The sequence below is a fragment of the Heterodontus francisci genome, chromosome 7, assembly GCF_036365525.1.
Source record: "Heterodontus francisci isolate sHetFra1 chromosome 7, sHetFra1.hap1, whole genome shotgun sequence".
Lineage (NCBI taxonomy): Eukaryota > Metazoa > Chordata > Chondrichthyes > Heterodontiformes > Heterodontidae > Heterodontus > Heterodontus francisci.
Window position 1 is genome coordinate 18,651,548 of NC_090377.1, and position 21,452 is coordinate 18,672,999.

Consider the following 21,452-nt stretch of genomic DNA (forward strand, 5'->3'; position numbering starts at 1 on the left):
AAGGCAGGAGTGCGGGGAATAGGTGCCAGCACTGCAGGATATACTGTCATTGGAACAATGGCATTTGATTGAAAGAAACTGGCTGAATTTTACAGGGCTCTCAACGTTGGGCTCCATGGCAGGGGGAAGTGACGAAAGATTGTTCCGGCAGAAGCCCGCCACGGAGTCCGACCCCGGGAGAGCCAGGCTCCTTGGCAGCACCCCCCCCACCCCCCGCGCCTCCCCCGGCTGCTGGGTGATGGGATCCTGTTTACCATATGTAAATTAATTAAGTGAATAGATTTACGGTTGTGCCGCGATCTTCTGAGCAGCGGCTGGCACTCACGCGCCTTCACTTTCCTGTTTGGGAAAAACAGGCGCCGCCGTGGTGGAGAAGGGGCGAGCTTAAGATTTTTAGTGCGGAGGGGTGGGTAAACGGGGTCAAATTTACATCATTAGTGTCGGGGATGGTAGGAGGGAATGACCTGTGCAGTTTGTTCAATTTAGAGGGGAAAGGTCATGTTTGAAAGGTAAGTGTTTTGCAGTGGGAGAAAGGACAAATACTAAATTTTATTGCTATTGGGGGGTGGGAAAAGGGCAGAAGATTTATGATCAGTAAAGTGGGGGGTGCTATAACTTTTAAAAATTTAAATTAACCGGCTGCCCTTTACAAATGGCGCCAGCGCCTGTGCACAGGCAGCTGACACCATTGCTGATGTCAAAGAGCCAGGCCCCTCCACGTAATTGTGGGGGGGAGGGGGGTGCAGCTCGACCAGGTTATTAACATGGACAGTCACAAGGAAGATTGCTGAGGCATGGCATCACGCGGCTTGTGCGTGCGGGCAGCCATTTTTTTCACCTGCCACTGCTCCTAGTGGTGGGTGCTTAAGATCCAGTCCAAACTTGTGAGGGAAGGTGGGGGTGGGGTGGCCCGTTTGGATAGAAGGCCTTGCACATGGAAAGAGGCCAACCAGGCTTCATTGAGCAAAACGGGAAGGAGGTACAGAGATTGGCAGCGGGGCATCAGCAACCTCAAGGTCAAAAGGAGGGCCTGCTATCGTGGTGCGGATGCCGGCGAAGGGCACAGTGGGGCACGTGATTATGTCCTGTGTGCCAAAGAGGCTCCACCATCCGAGGCTCAACTACCTGCAGTGTCTCCAAAGGAAACGCCTCTCCAAGGAGGCCATGACTGATCTGTGCGCCGTGCTGCAGCATGATCTAAGACCCATGGGCGTTGGCGGACACCCAAGATCAGTGATGCTGAAGGGAGTCACCGTGGCGCTGATTATTTAGGCCTCTGGATTTTTCCAGGGAACTATTGGAAATATGTGTGGATCGTGCAGTCTGCAGTGCATCAATGCATCAAGGAAGTGACTCATGCCCTTTTCAAGACGGCCGGTGGATATGTCTGCTATCGCATGGTTTTGGACAGTCAAGCTGAGAGGTCTATTGGCCATCATTTGATTCCTCCCGGTGCAGGGTGTGATCGACTGCAAGCATGTGGCCATCAAGGCTCCCACAGACCAGCCAGCAGCCTTCATCAACAGGAAGGGTTTCCACTTGCTCAGTGTACAATTGGCATGTGCCCACTGCAGACAGAGCCTACGGGTGTGTGCACGGTTCTTGGGAAGCAGCCACAATGCCTACATACTTCGGCACTCCCAGGTTCTTAGATTTTCTGGCGCCCCCCCCCCCCCCCCCCTCACGTACCTTCAGGGATGGACACTGGGAGACAAGGGTTACCCACTGAGGACATGGCTATTTATGCCTGTGAGGAACCCACACGTGGATGCAGAGGAGAGGTGCAACACCTGCCAGGGGACAGCCTGAGTGACCATCAAGCAGGCCATAGGGCTTCTGAAGATATGATTCAGGTGCCTTGATCAATGCAGTGGAGCTTTTCAATATACCTCAGCGAGAGTCTTGCGTATCGTGTGGTCTATACAACCTAGTGCTGGAGAGATTGAAATGAGGATCTCATAAATTGAGATGCCTCCTCCGATGATGAGGATGTGGAGGAGGCGGCAGACTAGCTGATGCATAATGAAGAATCCCAGGGACCACAGGCAAGGCACAATGAGATTTGCACAAGGGAGGCTTGGGACGCGCTAATACACAGATGTTGCATTTGACCCTTACTACCTGTTGCATCCACATCAATATAGCCGTACCTATGCAGCCCTGCTGCTATCTCCTTCATTTTGCACTCCATAGTCCAGTGACCAGGTGCAAATCGCACTGTAGCAAGGCCAAAGCATTGACCACACACAGAAGAACACTCATTTCCAGCCCCTTGAGGGAACCAGGATGTAAATGAATTCCCAAAGTGAAACACGAATTGGAAGGTGATGTAGCAGCAATACATTAACCCTTTATTATGCAGCACAGCAAGCTTGAGGCTTAACATCTACATTCACCAGTGAACCCGAAGTGCTGCGAGGTGCTCTTAAATTTTTTAGGCATGCTCCTATGTGGTGTCGACTGAGGTGGAAATAGGCTGCTGACCTTGCTGCCACATGGATCTGGACGACCTTGGCAGCTAGCTGCCTGACAACTGGAGGGCCCCAGCATCCTGAGGGACTCCTGCAGATACAGGACTCTCCTCTGTCATCACAGCTACTTGAGGCCCTGGTGTCGCTGGCAGAGGGTCTGAGAAGCTTCTGACCATACCATCAGTGCCCTGAGAGGAGCTCCCAGCTGCAGAAGGCAACCCCTCATCCTCCTTTGCAAGGCACACTTGTACCTCACTACTGACCTGAGAACCATACAGCTCTGCGGCATCTTCAGCTTTATTGAGTGGTCTGCTGGATGAAGCCCTCCATGAAGGTCACCATTCTCTCCATGGAGGAAGCCAAGCACACACACACACCAGAGACATGGCAAAACTCACGGCTTGGATGGACTCATCCATTGTCCATGCATGGGTGTACATAGCCTCAGGTAGCTCTGCTAGATTTTCCCTTACCTGTTGCTGTAGCTGCAGCATTTGCCACGTTGCTGACAGCTCCAGAGGCACGGCATCAGTCTGGGGCTCAGCATGGCCCTGGCCACCCGCAGTCCTCTGAGTGTCAGTGGCCTCAGCTGTCACAGCTGCTCGGGTTTGTCTGTGCTGTGCTCACCAGGTTGTGTGCCTGAATGTACGCGTGACTGGATACCCACCAATGTGACAGTACTTGCACTGGTGGAGTGTGCGGGAGAAATGCTGTGATGGTGCACTCTCTGAGGCTCCCTCCTCCTCCTCAGAGGTGGCTGGCTGTCCTCCAGTCTCTCCAGCTCTCTGCTATTAGGTATGACGCTGACCTGCATGAAAGAACAGATAGATTGAAAGGTTATGAGCTTCCCATCATGTCCTTCCTACTACCCCTAATGTGGAGCTCCATTTGTCCAGTGGTGGACACATGAACACTATGCCTTGCCTGTGATAGATGCGCCTTTGCATCCCTGCACTCGGCCTCTCACTCTCTTGGGTTGACACTCCTGTTTTGCCATCAGCGATGGAGTGGCTGCCGTGCCAACTCCAAGACCTCCTTCTCCATGGGGGTCAGGATGGACAAATACGATGCCCTTCTACCTTTCTTGGGCCTTTTCTTCATGTTATGGGCTCTCTTCTCTTGCAAGCACAAAGATGAACACTGTTAGTTTCCCCACGGAGTCAAGCACAATGTCTATATTGGTGGCAGCCGAGCAGTCCATGATGGGGGCACACAAATGCCTCCTGCTATTCTCAAGGAACCATGTGGGGGTCAGTAATAACAGATGGGCATCTCTCACTGAGATGCAGCCATATCTCTGACACCACATGCTGCTTCCTGACCCCATTGCCGGTGGTCATTCCCTCTCGCGTCGCTACTTGCAAGGCCCAAAGAGAAAAGTGGAATTGAATACACACCTTGGCAGAACGAATAAGGTCATTGATGCGCTTGCGGCACTGGATCCAGGTTCTTAGGGTGACCTCAAGCTGCTGACCTCCTCTGCGATCTCCACCCAGGCTTGCTTGGTCAGGCAGGCCAGTCTCCTCCTCCCATCCCTGGGGAAGAGGACCTCCCACCTTGCCCTTGCAGCATGGAGGAGAGTCTGCAGGGAGGCATCGATGAACCTTGGGGCCACCTGGGGTCTTCGCTCTGCCATTATGACTGCAGGTTCCCTTTCAATTTTCTGCTTTTCAGGCAGGCAGTCAGCAGTCTCTGGAAAGCAGTCAGTAGTCTCTGGAAAGCAGTCAGCAGTCTCTGGAAAGCAGACAGCAGTCTCTGGAAAACAGACAGTAGTCTCTGGAAAGCAGTCAGCAGTCTCTGGAAAACAGACAGTAGTCTCTGGAAAGCAGTCAGCAGTCTCTGGAAAACAGACAGTAGTCTCTGGAAAGCAGACAGCAGTCTCTGGAAAGCAGACAGCAGTCACTGTTAAGCAGTCAGCAGTCTCTGAAAAACAGACAGTAGTCTCTGGAAAGCAGACAGCAGTCTCTGGAAAGCAGACAGCAGTCACTGGAAAGCAGTCAGCAGACTCTGGAAAGCAGACAGCAGTCTCTGAAAAACAGACAGTAGCCTCTGGAAAGCAGACAGCAGTCACTGGAAAGCAGACAGCAGTCTCTGGAAAGCAGACAGCAGTCACTGGAAAGCAGTCAGCAGACTCTGGAAAGCAGACAGCAGTCTCTGAAAAACAGACAATAGTCTCCGGAAAGCAGACAGCAGTCACTGGAAAGCAGAAAGCAGTCTCTGAAAAGCAGTCAGCAGTCTCTGGAAAGCAGACAGCAGTCTCTGGAAAGTAGACAGCAGTCTCTGGAAAGCAGACAGCAGTCTCTGGAAAGCAGACAGCAGTCACTGGAAAGCAGACAGCAGTCTCTGGAAGGCAGACAGCAGTCTCTGGAAAGCAGTCAGCAGTCTCTGGAAAGCAGACAGCAGTCACTGGAAAGCAGACAGCAGTCTCTGGAAAGCAGTCAGCAGTCTCTGGAAAGCAGACAGCAGTCACTGGAAAACAGACAGCAGTCACTGGAAAGCAGACAGCAGTCTCAGGAAAGCAGACAGCAGTCACTGGAAAGCAGACAGCAGTCTCTGGAAAGCAGACAGCAGTCACTGGAAAGCAGACAGCAGTCTCAGGAAAGTAGACAGCAGTCACTGGAAAGCAGACAACAGTCTCTGGAAAGCAGACAGCAGTCTCTGGAAGGCAGACAGCAGTCACTGGAAAGCAGAAAGCAGTCTCTGAAAAGCAGTCAGCAGTCTCTGGAAAGCAGACAGCAGTCTCTGGAAAGTAGACAGCAGTCTCTGGAAAGTAGACAGCAGTCTCTGGAAAGCAGACAGCAGTCTCTGGAAAGCAGACAGCAGTCACTGGAAAGCAGACAGCAGTCTCTGGAAAGCAGACAGCAGTCACTGGAAAACAGACAGCAGTCTCTGGAAAGCAGTCAGCAGTCTCTGGAAAGCAGACAGCAGTCACTGGAAAGCAGACAGCAGTCACTGGAAAGCAGACAGCAGTCTCTGGAAAGCAGTCAGCAGTCTCTGGAAAGCAGACAGCAGTCACTGGAAAACAGACAGCAGTCACTGGAAAGCAGACAGCAGTCTCAGGAAAGCAGACAGCAGTCACTGGAAAGCAGACAGCAGTCTCTGGAAAGCAGACAGCAGTCACTGGAAAGCAGACAGCAGTCTCAGGAAAGTAGACAGCAGTCACTGGAAAGCAGACAACAGTCTCTGGAAAGCAGACAGCAGTCTCTGGAAGGCAGACAGCAGTCTCTGGAAGGCAGTCAGCAGTCACTGGAAAGCAGTCAGCAGTCTCTGGAAAGCAGTCAGCAGTCTCTGGAAAGCAGACAGCAGTCTCTGGAAAGCAGACAGCAGTCACTGGAAAGCAGAAAGCAGTCTCTGAAAAGCAGTCAGCAGTCACTGGAAAGCAGACAGCAGTCTCTGGAAAGCAGACAGCAGTCTCTGGAAAGCAGTCAGCAGTCTCTGGAAAGCAGTCAGCAGTCTCTGGAAAGCAGTCAGCAGTCTCTGGAAAGCAGACAGCAGTCTCAGGAAAGCAGACAGCAGTCACTGGAAAGCAGACAGCAGTCTCTGGAAAGCAGACAGCAGTCTCAGGAAAGCAGACAGCAGTCACTGGAAAGCAGACAGCAGTCTCAGGAAAGCAGACAGCAGTCACTGGAAAGCAGACAGCAGTCTCTGGAAAGCAGACAGCAGTCTCTGGAAGGCAGACAGCAGTCTCTGGAAGGCAGACAGCAGTCACTGGAAAGCAGTCAGCAGTCTCTGGAAAGCAGACAGCAGTCTCTGGAAGGCAGACAGCAGTCTCTGGAAAGCAGACAGCAGTCTCTGGAAAGCAGACAGCAGTCTCTGGAAAGCAGACAGCAGTCACTGGAAGGCAGACAGCAGTCTCTGGAAAGCAGTCAGCAGTCACTGGAAAGCAGACAGCAGTCTCTGGAAGGCACTCAGTAGCCACTGCAAGGAACTCAGTCGTGGATGCAGGGCTGGCAGCCCTTTCAATCTGGTGCCAGTACCTGCCATGGTGTCAACTGGTACCACCTCATTTCCCGCTTATGTGCTGTGAATGGACAGCCCCCGAACTCCCCCACTGTTAATTGACCGTCCACCCGAAGATCGCGTGCGGCTGGCCACCCAACACCTGAACGGAAGTGGCACCGGCTTCCGGTCCTGATGTCGGGGCCTGCGGCCTAGCTGCAAATTTCAGCACAATGATTCTAATCCAGACTGTGCAAGAGGCCTGTATGAATATCAGTATCGACATTAAGGGTCATTGTCCTTTTCATAAGAGTGTTTCATGCTTGACTTCCACTTAGATTGGATTAAATGCAGCGTGAATGTTATAAATCAGATGCGTTGCATCTCGCTTTCTCCTGTCTTCACTAAGATCCAGCTAAATTAGTTGCCGGGAAGTGCATTAATCTTGTATGGCTAGAATGAACAAGAAACATAAGCTCCTATGATATTTGGGGCAAGAGCCTAGTCAGATAGTTTTCGCAGATTCACGAGCTGTTCCTGGATTTCTTACAGACATGGAAGGCCAATCAGATAAGCCTGTCTTAAACTTCAAATGTCCTGTTGAAAGTGGCTTAGAATCATTGAATTCTATTTGTATTTGACTTGTTAGGATTTTGCTTCAGATCAGGAACTCATTTTGGGCTCATATGTGATCCACATTGGTATTTATTGTATAGAGGTAGATTAAGCAGTTTCAATGCTTTCAGATCTGAGGCAGCACAAAGATGAAAGGCCCCAAGCTTTCAAATACATGAAGTGCAGTGAGCGAGACCAGATCAATTTCAGGAATGATTTGTTTTAAAGATATTAGGGAATGAATACCATATCCAAAACCCACTTTACAGTTGTAGGGCTTTGTTCTTGACCAGTTCTTAAAGTATTGGTGGAGGTTATAAGTTGCTGTAACACTCCTAAAACTCACCACAGATACCCCACTCCCCGGGAATAGCTTCATTCATGAAGCCTTACCTTGGCTTGCATCTGTATAAGACCCTGAACAATGTGTATTGGTGTATTGTTTCTGTTCAACAGATTTGGAATTCTTTCAACTGACAAACTATGCAACATAAGAACATAAGCAGCATCCTTTGGCATTGTGATGAAGTTAATCCAGCTGGAGTTTTGTGTCCAATTCTGGGCACCACACTTTAAGAAGGATGTCAAGACCTCAGAGACAAGGCAAAGGAGGTTTACTAGAATGGTACCAGGGATGTACGACTTCAGTTGTATGGAGAGGCTAGAGAAGCTGTGGTTGTTCTCCTTAGAGCAGAGAAGATAAAGGGGAAATTTAATAGAAGTGTTCAAAATCATGAAGAGTTTTGAGAGAGGAGATAGGGGGAAACAGTTTCCAGTGGCAGGGGGGGTCACTAGCCAGAGAACACAGATTTAAGCTAATTGGCAAAAGGATCAGAGGAGTGATGAGAACTTTTTTTACACAGCGAGTTGTTGTGATCTGGAATGCACTAACTGAAAGGGCAGTGGAGGCAGATTTAGTATGAACTTTCAAAAAAGAAGTTACTTGAAGGGGAAAGATTTGTAGGGCTATGGGGAAAGGGTAGTGGAGTGGGGATTAAGTGGATAGCTCTTTCGAAGAGCTGGCACAGACACAAAGGGCTGAATGGCCGCCTTCTGTGCTGTGTTGTTTTTATGATTCACAGTAGAGGAAGTGGGCAAAATGTCAGCTGTACGAGGGAACCTAAAAATAAGTCAAGGGTAGAAATGATTGTGTCTTCTATATGTGGCTTTCTTGAAGCTGCATCACAATTTCCTTTCTTGCTGTCCTGTTAGTTTTGTGAAATGCTAAAGTTCAATAAGCACTTAATTAAACCAGTTTCATCACAATATCACGCTACTAATTGGGCACAATATTTAAGGTGAAACCAAGAATAAAAACAGCAGAGATAAATGAACAATGCATCAAGAAAGAAATCCATCATCTCTTGCTTATCTAATGCTCTGTTAGCCCACAGCCGTTGTTAAAAATAGCATTTTGTGATAGAGTATGTTAATCAGAGACTTGTGGCCGTTTTGTTTTGTGGCTTATGTTTCATTTCTTCAAGCTGATCTCCAGTGGCTCCACTCGCCCGGAGTGGAGATGGTGGGAGACCTCTTGAGTTGGTGGCGTGAACAGAAAGGTCAAAGGTCACAAAGTTGCCCAAAAGGCAGGGAGCAGAAGAAACAATAAATCCACTGGGAGATCCTTAAGTGCAACATAGAGAGACACTGAGTTAGTGCAGTAGTGAGTATCAAGAAGAAGGGTAGAATTGTTGGGAATGGAGCAGAAGACGAGGCCAAGGCTGCACAAGACAACCTATTGGCCAGGGCCTGTTCCTACATTTCAGCTATTAATAGCAAAATGGAATGACAGAAGCTCACACAGCAATCTTCAATGTTGAATGTTGAGAGAAAAATGTGGCCAAGAACTATGACAACAGGAATTACAATTTATGAATAAGAAGTATGTACCATGCAAAAGCTTTTTTTCATAGCATGCTATGTATATGATATTGCTTATGGTGAGTCAGAGAATTCATGACAAAAGGGATGTTTCTGCAAGAATTAACATCAGGGCCATTGATTCACAGCAATTGAATCAAATTAATTTTTGTTAATATTTTCTGGGATTGTTACTGGTACTTCAGGTTTGAAAATTACAATGGGCTTTAGTTGCATTTTGGTAGCAATGGAGAAAGGTCCTGGGGTTTGGTGGTACTTTGGAATGATCCTGAACTTTGATAACACTTTGGAATACTCCTGAAAATTGATAGCAATCTGGAATAGTCCTGGAATTTGGTAGCAATCTGAAATAATCCTGGTGTTTGGCAGAATTGGGATAGATGTCCTGGGGTTTGACACCACTTGAGTATTGCTGAAAATAGAGATATGTTGTCAAAGCTTTTCCTTTTGTACTCATCAAGACAATCGCAAGAATAACCAATGTAAGGGAAAATAACAACTTATACTACATGAGAAGAGAGTGCTGATTGGTTGGCAAGTGAACTCTGATTGGTAGAGGTGTTGTCATGGAGAATGCACCAGTTTATGGTGACTGACAGTTAACTGCCAAGCTTTGTTCAAATTTAAACCAGGCAGCTTGACTCTGATTGGTCAGTGCATTGCCCTGAGGAATGAACCAGCAAATGGCTGTCACTTATTTTGTTTAGCTGAAACATGCGCAATATGTGTACATGTTCTTTCTGTCTGCAAAGAACAGGGCCCTGTGTATTAATATATGTAGATTCCAGTATGCGCAAATGCACCACACTGCACGCCCTACTGACAATCTTAAATTGGTTGTTAGCGTAATTCTTAGCACACTGTGGATTATTTAGCAAATGTTGTCTAATCACAGAATCACATCTAATGTTGGACACTGTGTTTTGAGTTTTGCAAGCACGGGCAGGTTGGGTACAGCCTGTACCTTGCCCGTTGTGAACAGCAGAAGAACATGTTGTTTGATACAACACCATGTATGCCCAAATAGATGGTGTTGCCATGGGATCCCCTCGAGGCCCAGCTCTCACAAACATCTTTGTTGGGGTCCATGAGAAGCATTTCTTTGATGGAATGACACCTAACCTTCTACCTCTTGCATATTTCCGATATGTAGATGCACTTTTTCAGCAATAGCAGGGATTGTTTGAACTGGCATCTCAGTGGAAACTAAACCTGGGATTTGGCACTATTGGGAAGGGTTGCTAGGGCAGGATGCTGGACATAAGGTTTGGCTCATTGATGGATTCTTGGTGCTGTCAGCAATAAACAGAGTGGAAAAGCATGGGTCAACTTTAATGTAGCTGTGTTCCTGGTGGGATTCTTTTGGGCCTCCTTATCTCGGGAGACAATGGATACGCGCCTGGAGGTGGTCAGTGGTTTGTGAAGCAGCGCCTGGAGTGGCTATAAAGGCCAATTCTGGAGTGACAGGCTCTTCCACAGGTGCTGCAGAGAAATTTGTTTGTTGGGGCTGTTGCACAGTTGGCTCTCCCCTTGCGCCTCTGTCTTTTTTCCTGCCAACTACTAAGTCTCTTCGACTCGCCACAATTTAGCCCTGTCTTTATGGCTGCCCATTGCTGCTGTGAAAAGTAAACTCACCACTCTCTAGCTACAGGGCATTTAAAGGGGAAGCTCGGCCTTAAGATCAAGGAAGTTGGAGACCTTGTTATGTAAGTGAGTGAGAGCCTATTTTCAGGGAAAAGATGCCTCGACTAGGAACCCTACTTCCCATGATTGTCACATTGAAGATGGCACAAGGCTGTGGGTTGGGGAACCAGTCCATACTCAATTCCCTCCACCCGCCGTAATTTGCGACAGCAGCTGAAGAAGGTGTGGCCGGTGGGAGAAGGGGGGCGGAATTTAGGGTGGGATGGTAGTTGATAACCCAGCTCTCTAGTTGTCCTTGTATCTGACAACTAATAATTAGAATGTTTACATTTTACATGTTCATAAGTCACTGAAAGCTAACATGCAGGTACAGCAAGCAATGTGTTGACCTTCATTACAAGAGGATTTGAGTACAGGAGTTAAGATGTATTACTGCAGTTGTATAGAGCCTTGGTGAGACCACACCTGGAGTATTGTGCAGTTTTGGTCTCTTTACCTAAGGAAAGATATACTTGCCATAGAGGGAGTGCAATGAGGGTTCACCAGACTAATTCCTGGGATGGAGAGATTGTCCAATGAGGAAAGTTTAAACAGACTGGGCCTTTATTCTGTGGAGTTTAGAAGAATGAGAGGTGATCTCATTCAAACATAGAAAATTCTTACAGGGCTCGACAGGGTAGATGCTGGAAGTATGTTTCCCCCAGCTGGAGAGTCCAGAGCCGGGGCACACAGTCTCAGAATAAGATATAGGGCTGAGATGAAAAGGAATTTCTTCACTCAGAGGGTGGTGAATCTTTGGAATTCTCTGCCTGTGGAGGCTCAGTCGTTGAATATGTTCAAGAGTGAGATCAATAGATTTCTACATATTAAAAACATCAAGGGATACAGGGATAGTGCAGGAAAATGCTGTTGAAGTAGATCAGTCATGATCTCATTGAATGATGGAGCTGGCCCGAAGGACTGAATGGCTTAGTCCTGCTCATACTTCTTATGTTCTTACGTTCTTATGTTCTAACTGTTGACATGATAAACCACAATCAGGTGATGCTTTTTGTTTAAAAGTTGACCTCAGTTTGAAAAATGAACACAATTTCAAAGAGATGAAAACACTGTCTCTCACTGAGCTTAAAGCTGTTTACAGAGCATAAGAGAAACTACAATTGGTACGTCATCAGCAGTCCATTTTTTCCCTCTCTCACACTTGCATAAAACAGCCTCACTGTCTCAAAAGTGCTACATAAACTTTACCTGAATAACATAGTGAAATTCATCCCCTCAAACAATTTTGAAATACACTTCTGAGCAGGTAATCTTACAATAGGCAGTCAGTAAAGATAATTGAAGAGTATTGGTGCATCCTAGGATATTAGGCATTGTGCATCTGCTCAGATCTGACCCAAGGTCAGTTCATACTGTCACATCCCTGGCAAACAGATCAAATCCAAGTGCAGATCTTTGGGAGAAGCAGAGGCCTCCAAGCAAAACATTAATGAAGATGCTAAAAGACACAAAAGACCAATTTAATCATGTTATTGTAAATGGTGCATATGTTAACTTTTATTTTGGACATTAGAGATATCAGGTACTAAGAAAAAATGGTGGATGGCAAAGTTTTCAGAAAGCATTTTCAGCAATTTATGGCAGCCCAGTGGCCTGATTGTGCAATCACAAGGGGACATCCTTCACTATAAAATAGGAGCTATCACAGTCCCACCTACAGGATAAGTAGTACTTATAATGAGTTTTCAATGACATACACCCTATGTACTAAATCAAATGTATAATGGATATAGATGGATGACGCATAGAGTTTGATATTGCATCAATTATTAAAATAACACAATGCTTCACAGTGCTGTTTGTAACAACACTCTTTCACGTGCTTTAAAAGAAGGAAATAAAACTTTCAGAGCATTGCTGATAATTTTGAGAGCCCATTCATATTGCTTCACAGTGGAAAGAATAATGTGGTTTGTTGAAATGTGAATCAGTAATAATTGTGAATCAAGAGTTGAAAGGGAGGGAGGAACTTAAAACCGTCACCAGGGAAAGGGTACTGAGAAAATTATTAGAACTAAAAGCTGACAAGTCCCCAGGTCCTGATGGATTTCATCCTAGGGACTTAAAAGAAGTGGCTGCTGAGATAGTGGATGCATTGGTTTTAGTTTTCCAAAATTCCCTAGATTCTGGAAAGGTCCCATAGATTGGAAAAAAGCAAATGTAACTCCACTATTCAAGAAAGGAGGAAGACAGAAAACACGAAACTACAGGCCAGTTAGCTATACATCTGTCGTATGGAAACTGCTGGAATCTATTATTAAGGAGGTTAGAGCAGGCCATTTAGAAAATCTCAATGCAATCAGGCAGACTCAACATGGTTTTGTGAAAGGGAAATCATGTTTGACTAATTTATTAGAGGTCATTGAGGAAGTAACCAGCAATATGGATAAAAGGGGAACCTGTGGATGTGGTGTACTTGGATTTCCAGAAGGCATTTGACAAGGTGCCACATCAAAGGTTACTAAACAAAATAAGAGCCCATGATATGGGAATAACATATTAGCATGGATAGAGGATTGGTTAGCTAACTGGAAACAGAGAGTAGGCATAAATGGGTCGTTTTCAGATTGGCAAGTTGTAACTAGTAGAGTGCCACAGGGATCAGTGCTGGGACCTCAACTATTTACAATCTATGTCAATGACTTGGATGAAGGGACAGAATGTATGGTTGCTACATTTGCTGATGACACAAAGACAGGTCGGAGAGTTATGAAGAGGACATAAGGAGTCTGTAAGGGATGTAGATGGGTTAAGTGAGCAGGCATAGATTTGGCAGATGTTGTGTAATGTGGGAAAGTGTGAACTTGTCCACTTTGGCCAGAAGAATAGAAAAGCAAATTATTATTTAAACAGAGGGCAATTGCAGAATTCTGAGATGCAGAGGGATCTGAGTGCCCTAGTACATGAAACACAATAAGTTAGTATGCAGGTACAACAAGTGATTAAGAAGGCAAATGCAATGCTGTTATTTATTACAAATGGAATGGAATACTAAAATAAAAATGTTTTGCTACAGTTGTACAGGGCATTGATAAGACCACATCTAGAGTATTGTGAACAGTTTTGGTCTCCTTACTTAAGAAATGGTATAATTGCATTGGAAGCAGTTCAGAGAAGATTCACTCGACTGATTCCTGGGATGAGAGGGTTATGTTATGAGGAAAGGTTGGACAGGTTGAGTCGTATTCATTGGAGCTGAGAAGGATGAGAGGTGATCTTATTGAAACATATAAGATCCTGAGGGGACTTGACAGGGTGGATGTTGAAAGGATGTTTCCCCTTGTGGGAGAAACTAAAACTAGGGAACACAGTTTAAAAGTAAGGGGTCTCCCATTTAAGACAGAGATGAGGAGAAATGTTTTCTCTCTGTGAGTCGGTGGAACTCTCTTCCCCAGACAGTGGTGGAGGCAGGGTCATTGAATATTTTTAAGGCAGAGGTAGACAGATTCTTGACAAATAAGTAATTCATAGGGTATCGGGTTAGGCGGGAAAGTGGAGTTGAATCCACAAACAGATCAGCCATGATCTTATAGAATGGCGGAGCAGGCTTGAGGGGCCGAATAGCCTACTCCTGCTCCTAGTTCGTATGGATGTTCATATGAGTGAACAAGTGTTTTTACAGTACCAGAGTGCAGCTGATGGTGGATACACAATTTTCTATCGTGTAAATAACCCAATATTTGAGGAACCGATATCATCGTACCTCCACCAAAATATGGGGTCCACAAATACATTGTGAAGTTAAGAACATAAGGAACAAGAACAGGAGTTGGTCGTTGGAACCCTCGAGCCTTCTCCGCCATTCCGTAAGATCACAGCTGAACTTCTATATCAACTCCACTTGCCCATCCACACCCTTATTATCCAAAAATCTAGCGATTTCATATATACTCATCGACTGAGCATCAAAAAAATTCCAAACCGGCTGCAGGACATTCTGAAGGGAGAGGGTGAACAGTCGGAGGTCGTGGTACACATTGGTACCAATGACATAGGTAGATAGAGGGATGAGGTCCCGCAACAAGAATTTAGGGAGCTAGGTAGCAGATTAAAAAGCAGGACCTCAAAGGTTGTAATCTCTGGATTACTCCCAGTGCTACATGCTAGTGAGTATAGGAATAGGAGGATGGAGCAGATGAATGCGTGGCTGAGGAGGTGGTGCAGAAGGGAGGGCTTTCATTTCCTGGAACACTGGGTCTGTTTCTGGAAAAGGTGGGACCTGTACAAGTTGGACGGGTTGCACCTGAACCGGAACGGGACCAAAATCCTTGTTGGGAGGTTTGCTAGTGCTGTTGCGGGGGGAGGGGGGTGGGGAGTGGGGGGTGAAACTAAATTGGCAGGGGGATGGGATACAGAGTGGAGTTACAGTAGGGGGTGATGCACAGTCAAATATAGAAGAGAAAATGAGTCAGTCTGGAAGGCAGAGCAAATATAGACCTGTTAAGGTACAAGTGAAAAATGCAATGCATCTATTTTAATGCAAAGAGTCTTACTAGTAAGGCAGATGAATTGAGGGCATTGATTAGCACATGGCATTATGATATTATTGCTATCACAGAGACATGGTTGAGGGAGGGGCAGGACTGGCAGCTCGATATTCCAGGGTATAGCATCGTCAGGCATGTCAGGGGAGGGGGTAAAAGAGGAAGTGGCATTGCACTGTTGATCAAGGAGTCAATTACTGCAGTAAGGAGGGATGATACCTTAGAAGGTTCCTCAAATGAGGCCATATGGGTAGAAATTAAAACAAAAAGGGGGCAATCACTTGGCTGAGAGTGTACTACAGGCCTCCAAACAGTCAGGGAGAGATAGAGGAGCAGATATGCAGGCAAATCTCAGAGAGGTGTAAAATAATAGGGTAATAATAGTAGGGGATTTCAACTTCCCCAATATCAATTGGGATAGTCTTAGTGTAAAAGGCTTAAAAGGGGCGGAATTCTCAAAATGCATACAAGGGAGCTTTTTGAGCCAGCACGTAGACAGCCCTACAAGAGAAGGGGCAATACAGGACCTAATCTTAGGGAATGAAGCCAGACAAGTGCTGGAAGTGTCAGTGGGGAACATTTTGGGGAGAGTGACCATAACTCTGTATGATTTAAGGTAGTTATGGAAAAAGACAAAGATGGATCGAAAATAAAGGTACTGAATTGGGGGAAGGCTGATTTTCAGATGATAAAACAGGATCTGGCCAAAGTGGAATGGGAGCAGCAACTTGTAGGAAAGTCTACATCAGACCAGTGGGAGTCATTCAAAGAGGAAATAGTGAGAGTTCAGAGCCAACATGTACCCGTTAAAGGTGAAGGGTAGGACTAACAAATCCAGGGAACCCTGGATGTCAAGGGATATAGAGAATTGGATCAGGGAAAAAAAGGAGGCTTATGGCAGATTCAGAGCTGAAAACAGTGGAGGCACTAGACGAGTATAGAAAGTGTAGGGGGGTACTTAAAAAAGTAATTAGGAGAGCGAAGAGGGGAGATGAAAAAACACTGGCGGGCAAGATAAAGGAACATCCTAAGGTATTTTATAAGTACATTAAGGGTAAGAGGATAACCAGGGAAAGAGTAGGGCCCATTAGGGACCAAAGTGGCAACGTGTGTGTGGAGCCGGAGGACATAGGTGAGGTTTTAAATGATTACTTTTCATCTGTGTTCACTATGGAGAAGAATGATGTAGGTGTAAAGATCAGGGAGGGGTATTTTGATATACATGAACATATTAGCATTGAAAGGGAGAAAGTATTAGCTGTTTTAGCAGGCTTAAAAGTGGATAAATCCCCAGGCCCATATGAGATGTATCCCAGGCTATTATGTGAAGCAAGGGAGGAGATTGCAGGGCCTCTGACACAAATTTTCAAATCCTCTCTGGCCACAGGAGAGGTACCAGAGGACAGGAGGACAGCGAATGTGGTACCATTATTTAAGAAGGGTAGCAGGGATAAACCAGGTAATTACAGGCCGGTGATTCTAACATCAGTGGTTGGGAAACTATTGGAAAAAATTCTGAGAGACAGGATTAATCTCCACTTGGAGAGGCAGGGATTAATGAGGGATAGTCAGCATGGTTTTGTCAGGGGGAGATCGTGTCTGACTAACTTGATTGAATTTTTTGAGGCAGTGACGAAATGTGTAGTGAGGGTAAAGCAGTTGATGTAGTCTCTATGGACTTCAGTAAGGCTTTTGATAAGGTCCTGCATGGGAGATTGGTTAAGAAGGTAAGAGCCCATGGGATCCAGGGCAATTTGGCAAATTGGATCCAAAATTGGCTTAGTGGCAGGAGGCAGAGGGTAATGGTCAAGGGTTGTTTTTGTGAGTGGAAGCCTGTGACCAGTGGTGTACCACAGGGATTGGTGCTGGGACCCTTGCTGTTTGTAGTGTACATTAATGATTTAGACGTGAATATAGGAGGTATGATCAGTAAGTTCGCAGATGACACGAAAATTGGTGGTGTCGTAAATAGTGAGGAGGAAAGCCTTAGATTTCAGGACGATATAGATGGGCTGGTAAGATCGGCGGAGCAGTGGCAAATGGAATTTAATCCTGAGAAGTGTGAGATGATGCATTTTGGGAGGACTAACAAGGCAAGGGAATATACAATGGATGGTAGGACCCTAGGAAGTACAGAGGGACCTTGGTATACATGTCTATAGATCACTGAAAGCAGCAGAACAGGTAGATAAGGTGGTTAGGAAAGCAAATGGGATACTTGCCTTTTTTAGCCAAGGTATAGAATATAAGAACAGGGAGGTTATGATGGAGCTGTATAAAACGGGAGTTAGGCCACAGCTGGAGTACTGTGTACAGTTCTGGGCAACACATTATAGGAAGGATGTGATTGCACTGGAGAGGGTGCAGATGAGATTCACTAGGATGTTGCCTGGGCTGGAGCATTTCAGCTATGAAGAGAGACTGAAAAGGCTGGGGTTGTTTTCCTTAGAGCAGAGAAGGCTGAGGGGAGATATGATTGCGGTATACAAAATTATGAGAGGCATTGATAGGTTAGATAGGAAGAAACTTTTTCCCTTAGCAGAGGGGTCAACAACCAGGGAGCACAGATTTAAGGTAAGGTGCAGGAGGTTTAGAGGAAAAATTTTTTCACCCAGAGGGTAGTTGGAATCTGGAACGCACTGCCTGAAGAGGTGGTAGAGGCAGGAACTCTCATAACATTTAAGAAGTATTTAGGTGAGCACTTGAAACGCCATAGCATACAAGGCTACGGGCCAAGTGCTGGAAAATGGGATTAGAATAGGTAGGTGCTTGATGGCCGGCACAGCCACAATTGGCTGAAGGGCCTGTTTTTGTGCTGTATAACTCTATGACTCTATAACTCTAAAGATGCACAACCCTCCGAATAAAGAAATGTCTCCTCATCACCATCATAAATGGCCAACCCCTTCTCCTGAGTCTGTGAGCCATAGCTCTAGGCTGTCTAGCCAGGGAAAACAGCCTCTCAGCATCTACCCTGTCAAGCCCATTTTCAGTAAAACATGGGGGGAGCCCAGCCGCTGAACCATCCCAGGCCCCGCCACGTGTCTCCACTCTTCCTGTCTGTTTCACATCAGAGCCCAGTCTGCCTACAGCTCTTGACTCCCAATAACAAACTTTAAAACTGGGAGAGTGAAACATGGAAAACCTTCGCCCAGAGGGACCTGATGTTTAAGCACCAATGCCAAAAGCACGTTACACTCAACGGCCGATGCTCACCTCTATTGTCGTAAATGGAACTGAATATCAAGTAGGAAGTATAAAAGGAAGTCTATGTGATATTTATTAAAGCAAAATCCTATCCTAATCTTTCTGAGGCAGCTCATACTGTTTCTCTGAATTAGAAGCTGGCATCTTTAGTCATGGTTTCTGCTGCACCTTTCACATCAATACATCTCATTAAAATATGTCTCATTACCTTGAACACCAGGGTACACACACATATAGTTGTAACAATGCAAAGTGAGGTCTTTATTACCATGCTCACGATACTTGTATGAGTGCCCTCGTACAAAGATTTGCTCACACTTAAATACCAATTTCCCTTTGATCATAACAATTCAAGCAGACTATCCAGAAATCACAGCAAAGCAAACTTACATGCAGGTAACAGTATAGCTAATTAATTGCAAATAAACCAAGATACATAGTATAACCAATTAACTGTAGTTAAACAAAGATATATGTACACAGCTAAAATACAATATGTCTGTCTTAATCCCTTCTAATTATCCCATTACCATGATAATATTGCCTTAATTAGCTCAGCACCATTTCTGAATGCTCACTTTCAGACATTTCATCATCCTTTTTATCTGTGGAGATGCCCATTCCCTGTGTTCCCTTACACAATACATGGTTTACAATCCCATATTCAGCTTTACAAACGCATATTCAGAAGAAAGCCATTTTAACCTGTCATGTGCTTGGTCCTAATTTGATGTGTGCTGGTCCTGCAGGCTCCCCAGGACTTTGAAGTTCTCAGGTAGTGTGAACTCTCATGCTCTCAAATGTGTCTGGGGTTTTAAAGGGGATAATTTCTGTTTTTCGAGCAAAAGTAGCTTTGTAGAAGAAAGAAACCCATTTATGCTGTAGACACCAGCGGGTGGTGGAATTTACTGCCTGGATCATTGTTGGAGGCAGAAACCCTCAACTCATTTAAAAGGTACCTGGACATGCACCTCGAGTGCTGTAACCTGCAAGGCTGTAGACCAGGTGCTGGAAGGTGGGATTTGATTGGGCGTCTCGATTTTTCAGCTGGCACAGACACGATGGGCTGAATGGCCTCCTTCTGTGCCGTAATTTTTCTATGGTTCTATAAAAGCACACTTGGCACATTTTATCTTTTGACATTATTTTTTTCGGATTAGCTATGGTGATTTCAATAGGGTTTACCCTTAAAAGTGGCAAAATGCACAAGAAGGGATTTAAAGTGTAATTCGTTCCAATTTCAGGAGGAACAGCCTCGGGGCAGAAAGGATTCCTTGGATGCATTCGGTCGCTGCAATTAAATGGGGTGACCCTTGACCTTGAGGAAAGAGCAAAAATGACCCCAGGGGTCAAGCCAGGATGCCCAGGACACTGCAGCAGTTACGGCAACCTGTGCCACAATGGGGGGAGATGCATCGAGAAATATAGCGGCTATTCCTGCGACTGTGGCCGCTCTGCTTTTGATGGACCATTCTGTAAGCAAGGTAGGATATAACATTCTGGTATTGAACGTGTTTAATTACAGCTGGACATTGGATTCCATTAATGACACATTGCTAATACACAATGTAATTTAACATTATTGAATGGAGCAATGTAATAGCTGTTTGTAAAAGTGTTTATAATGGATGTGTTAATTTTTCACAAGGGCACCATTACCTTGTAAAGCAAATCAGATGGTTAATTGAACAAGGAAACTACTTCACTGAAAATAATTTGCTAGCAGATCAATGCTGCTTATTACTCTCACAGTTTAATCAGTGCAAGAGCGCACATTATGTTTGTGTTCTCTACGTACAACGTGGCAGATCCCTCAAAAGTGCATCATGGTGACTACCTTACAAAAGACAGCAAGATGCTGGGGCTGTGATGCAGTGCATGAGGAGAGGAGAAAAGGGTTAAAATTGGAGGGCGGCCCAATCTGGAGCACTCCGGCATACCTCCTGGTGACTGATGACACCACAGCAACTGAATCTGGCTTTAGTATTTTGGGGGCCAATAGCGAGGTTAATTCTAGCATTCCCCCTGTCCATATAGTAACAGAAGCGCACACAATGATGAGATGCAAAATAGCCATCTTCCCAAATGGATCTACCATCATCATTGGTTGACTGCACTGGATGCCCTGATTGTCAGTGTCTCCTGTGAGGATCAGCTTTTACTTTCCATAGGTGGCGTAATGCAGACTAACCTTGCTGTGCTTAGTGATTTAAATAATGAGTGTTCGGCATGGTTCTTCAGATCTCCCACCATAACTTCATAAGAAAACCTTGAGGAACGGGGCTGGGGCGAGGGTGAGTAACGGTTTTAAGGCATTTCTCCCAGAGGCTCATCGACCTCCTATTGGAAACTCCATGATGGTCAATATTGAAGCAGAGTAGGGGAGTCCCTCAACCAAGGGACTCTGCAGCCAAGTCTGAGATTTCCAGCTTGTGTTATCTCATTCCTCTTGATATTACTCCCATCTCCGAGACAGAATATGTGACTTCTAGCTACAAACCAAGAGTTGGAATTCATGATCTCAACCCAATGCAGGATTGAGAGTGGTGTCCAATTGTCAATTCAAATGGATATAAAAGATCCTTTGGCACTATTCAAGGATGAGCAGGAAAGTCTCCTAATCACTTGGCCAACATTCCTTCCTCACTCATTAGCTGTTTATACCTCTCATTACTATTTGTAGAATCTTGCTTTGTGCAAAATAGCTGCTGCATTTGCATGCATAACAACAGTCACTGTACTTCAAAGTCATTCATTGCATGTGAGGCATTTCTGAGAGATGTGATAGGTGCAGTGTAAATGCAAGTCTTCTTTACATGCTGTAGCAACCTTGGTTTAACAGTCAGTTGTTATGATATGGAATGCCTGAAAGGGTGGTGGAAGCAAATTTAATAGTAACTTTCCAAATGAAATTGGATAAATATTTTCCCAGAAAAAAAAAATTGCAGAGCTATGGGAAAAGGGCAGGGGAAAAGTTATTCGTCACAATGAGCAGAATAGCTTTTTTTCTGTACTAAATCACTTTTTGATTCTGTAAGTGCTCAGTAACTCTGCTTTCAGCCATTTTCATAAAAGTCACAACATTCATTGTAATTGCATAAACTATGGGGTAGTTCCAGAGACAGGAAGTATTTTATAACCTTCACTCAGT

The 21,452-nt window shown here is 45.5% G+C and overlaps 1 protein-coding gene across 1 annotated transcript in view; it reads left to right on the plus strand.

The window, feature by feature from the left end:
- LOC137371880 (contactin-associated protein-like 5) overlaps positions 1-21,452 on the plus strand; it is a 558,385-nt gene that overhangs the window by 304,709 nt on the left and 232,224 nt on the right. The window contains exon 15 of the mRNA XM_068034861.1: positions 19,546-19,785. Within this exon, the coding sequence (XP_067890962.1) occupies positions 19,546-19,785 (240 nt within the window). The remainder of the gene's footprint in view (positions 1-19,545; positions 19,786-21,452) is intronic.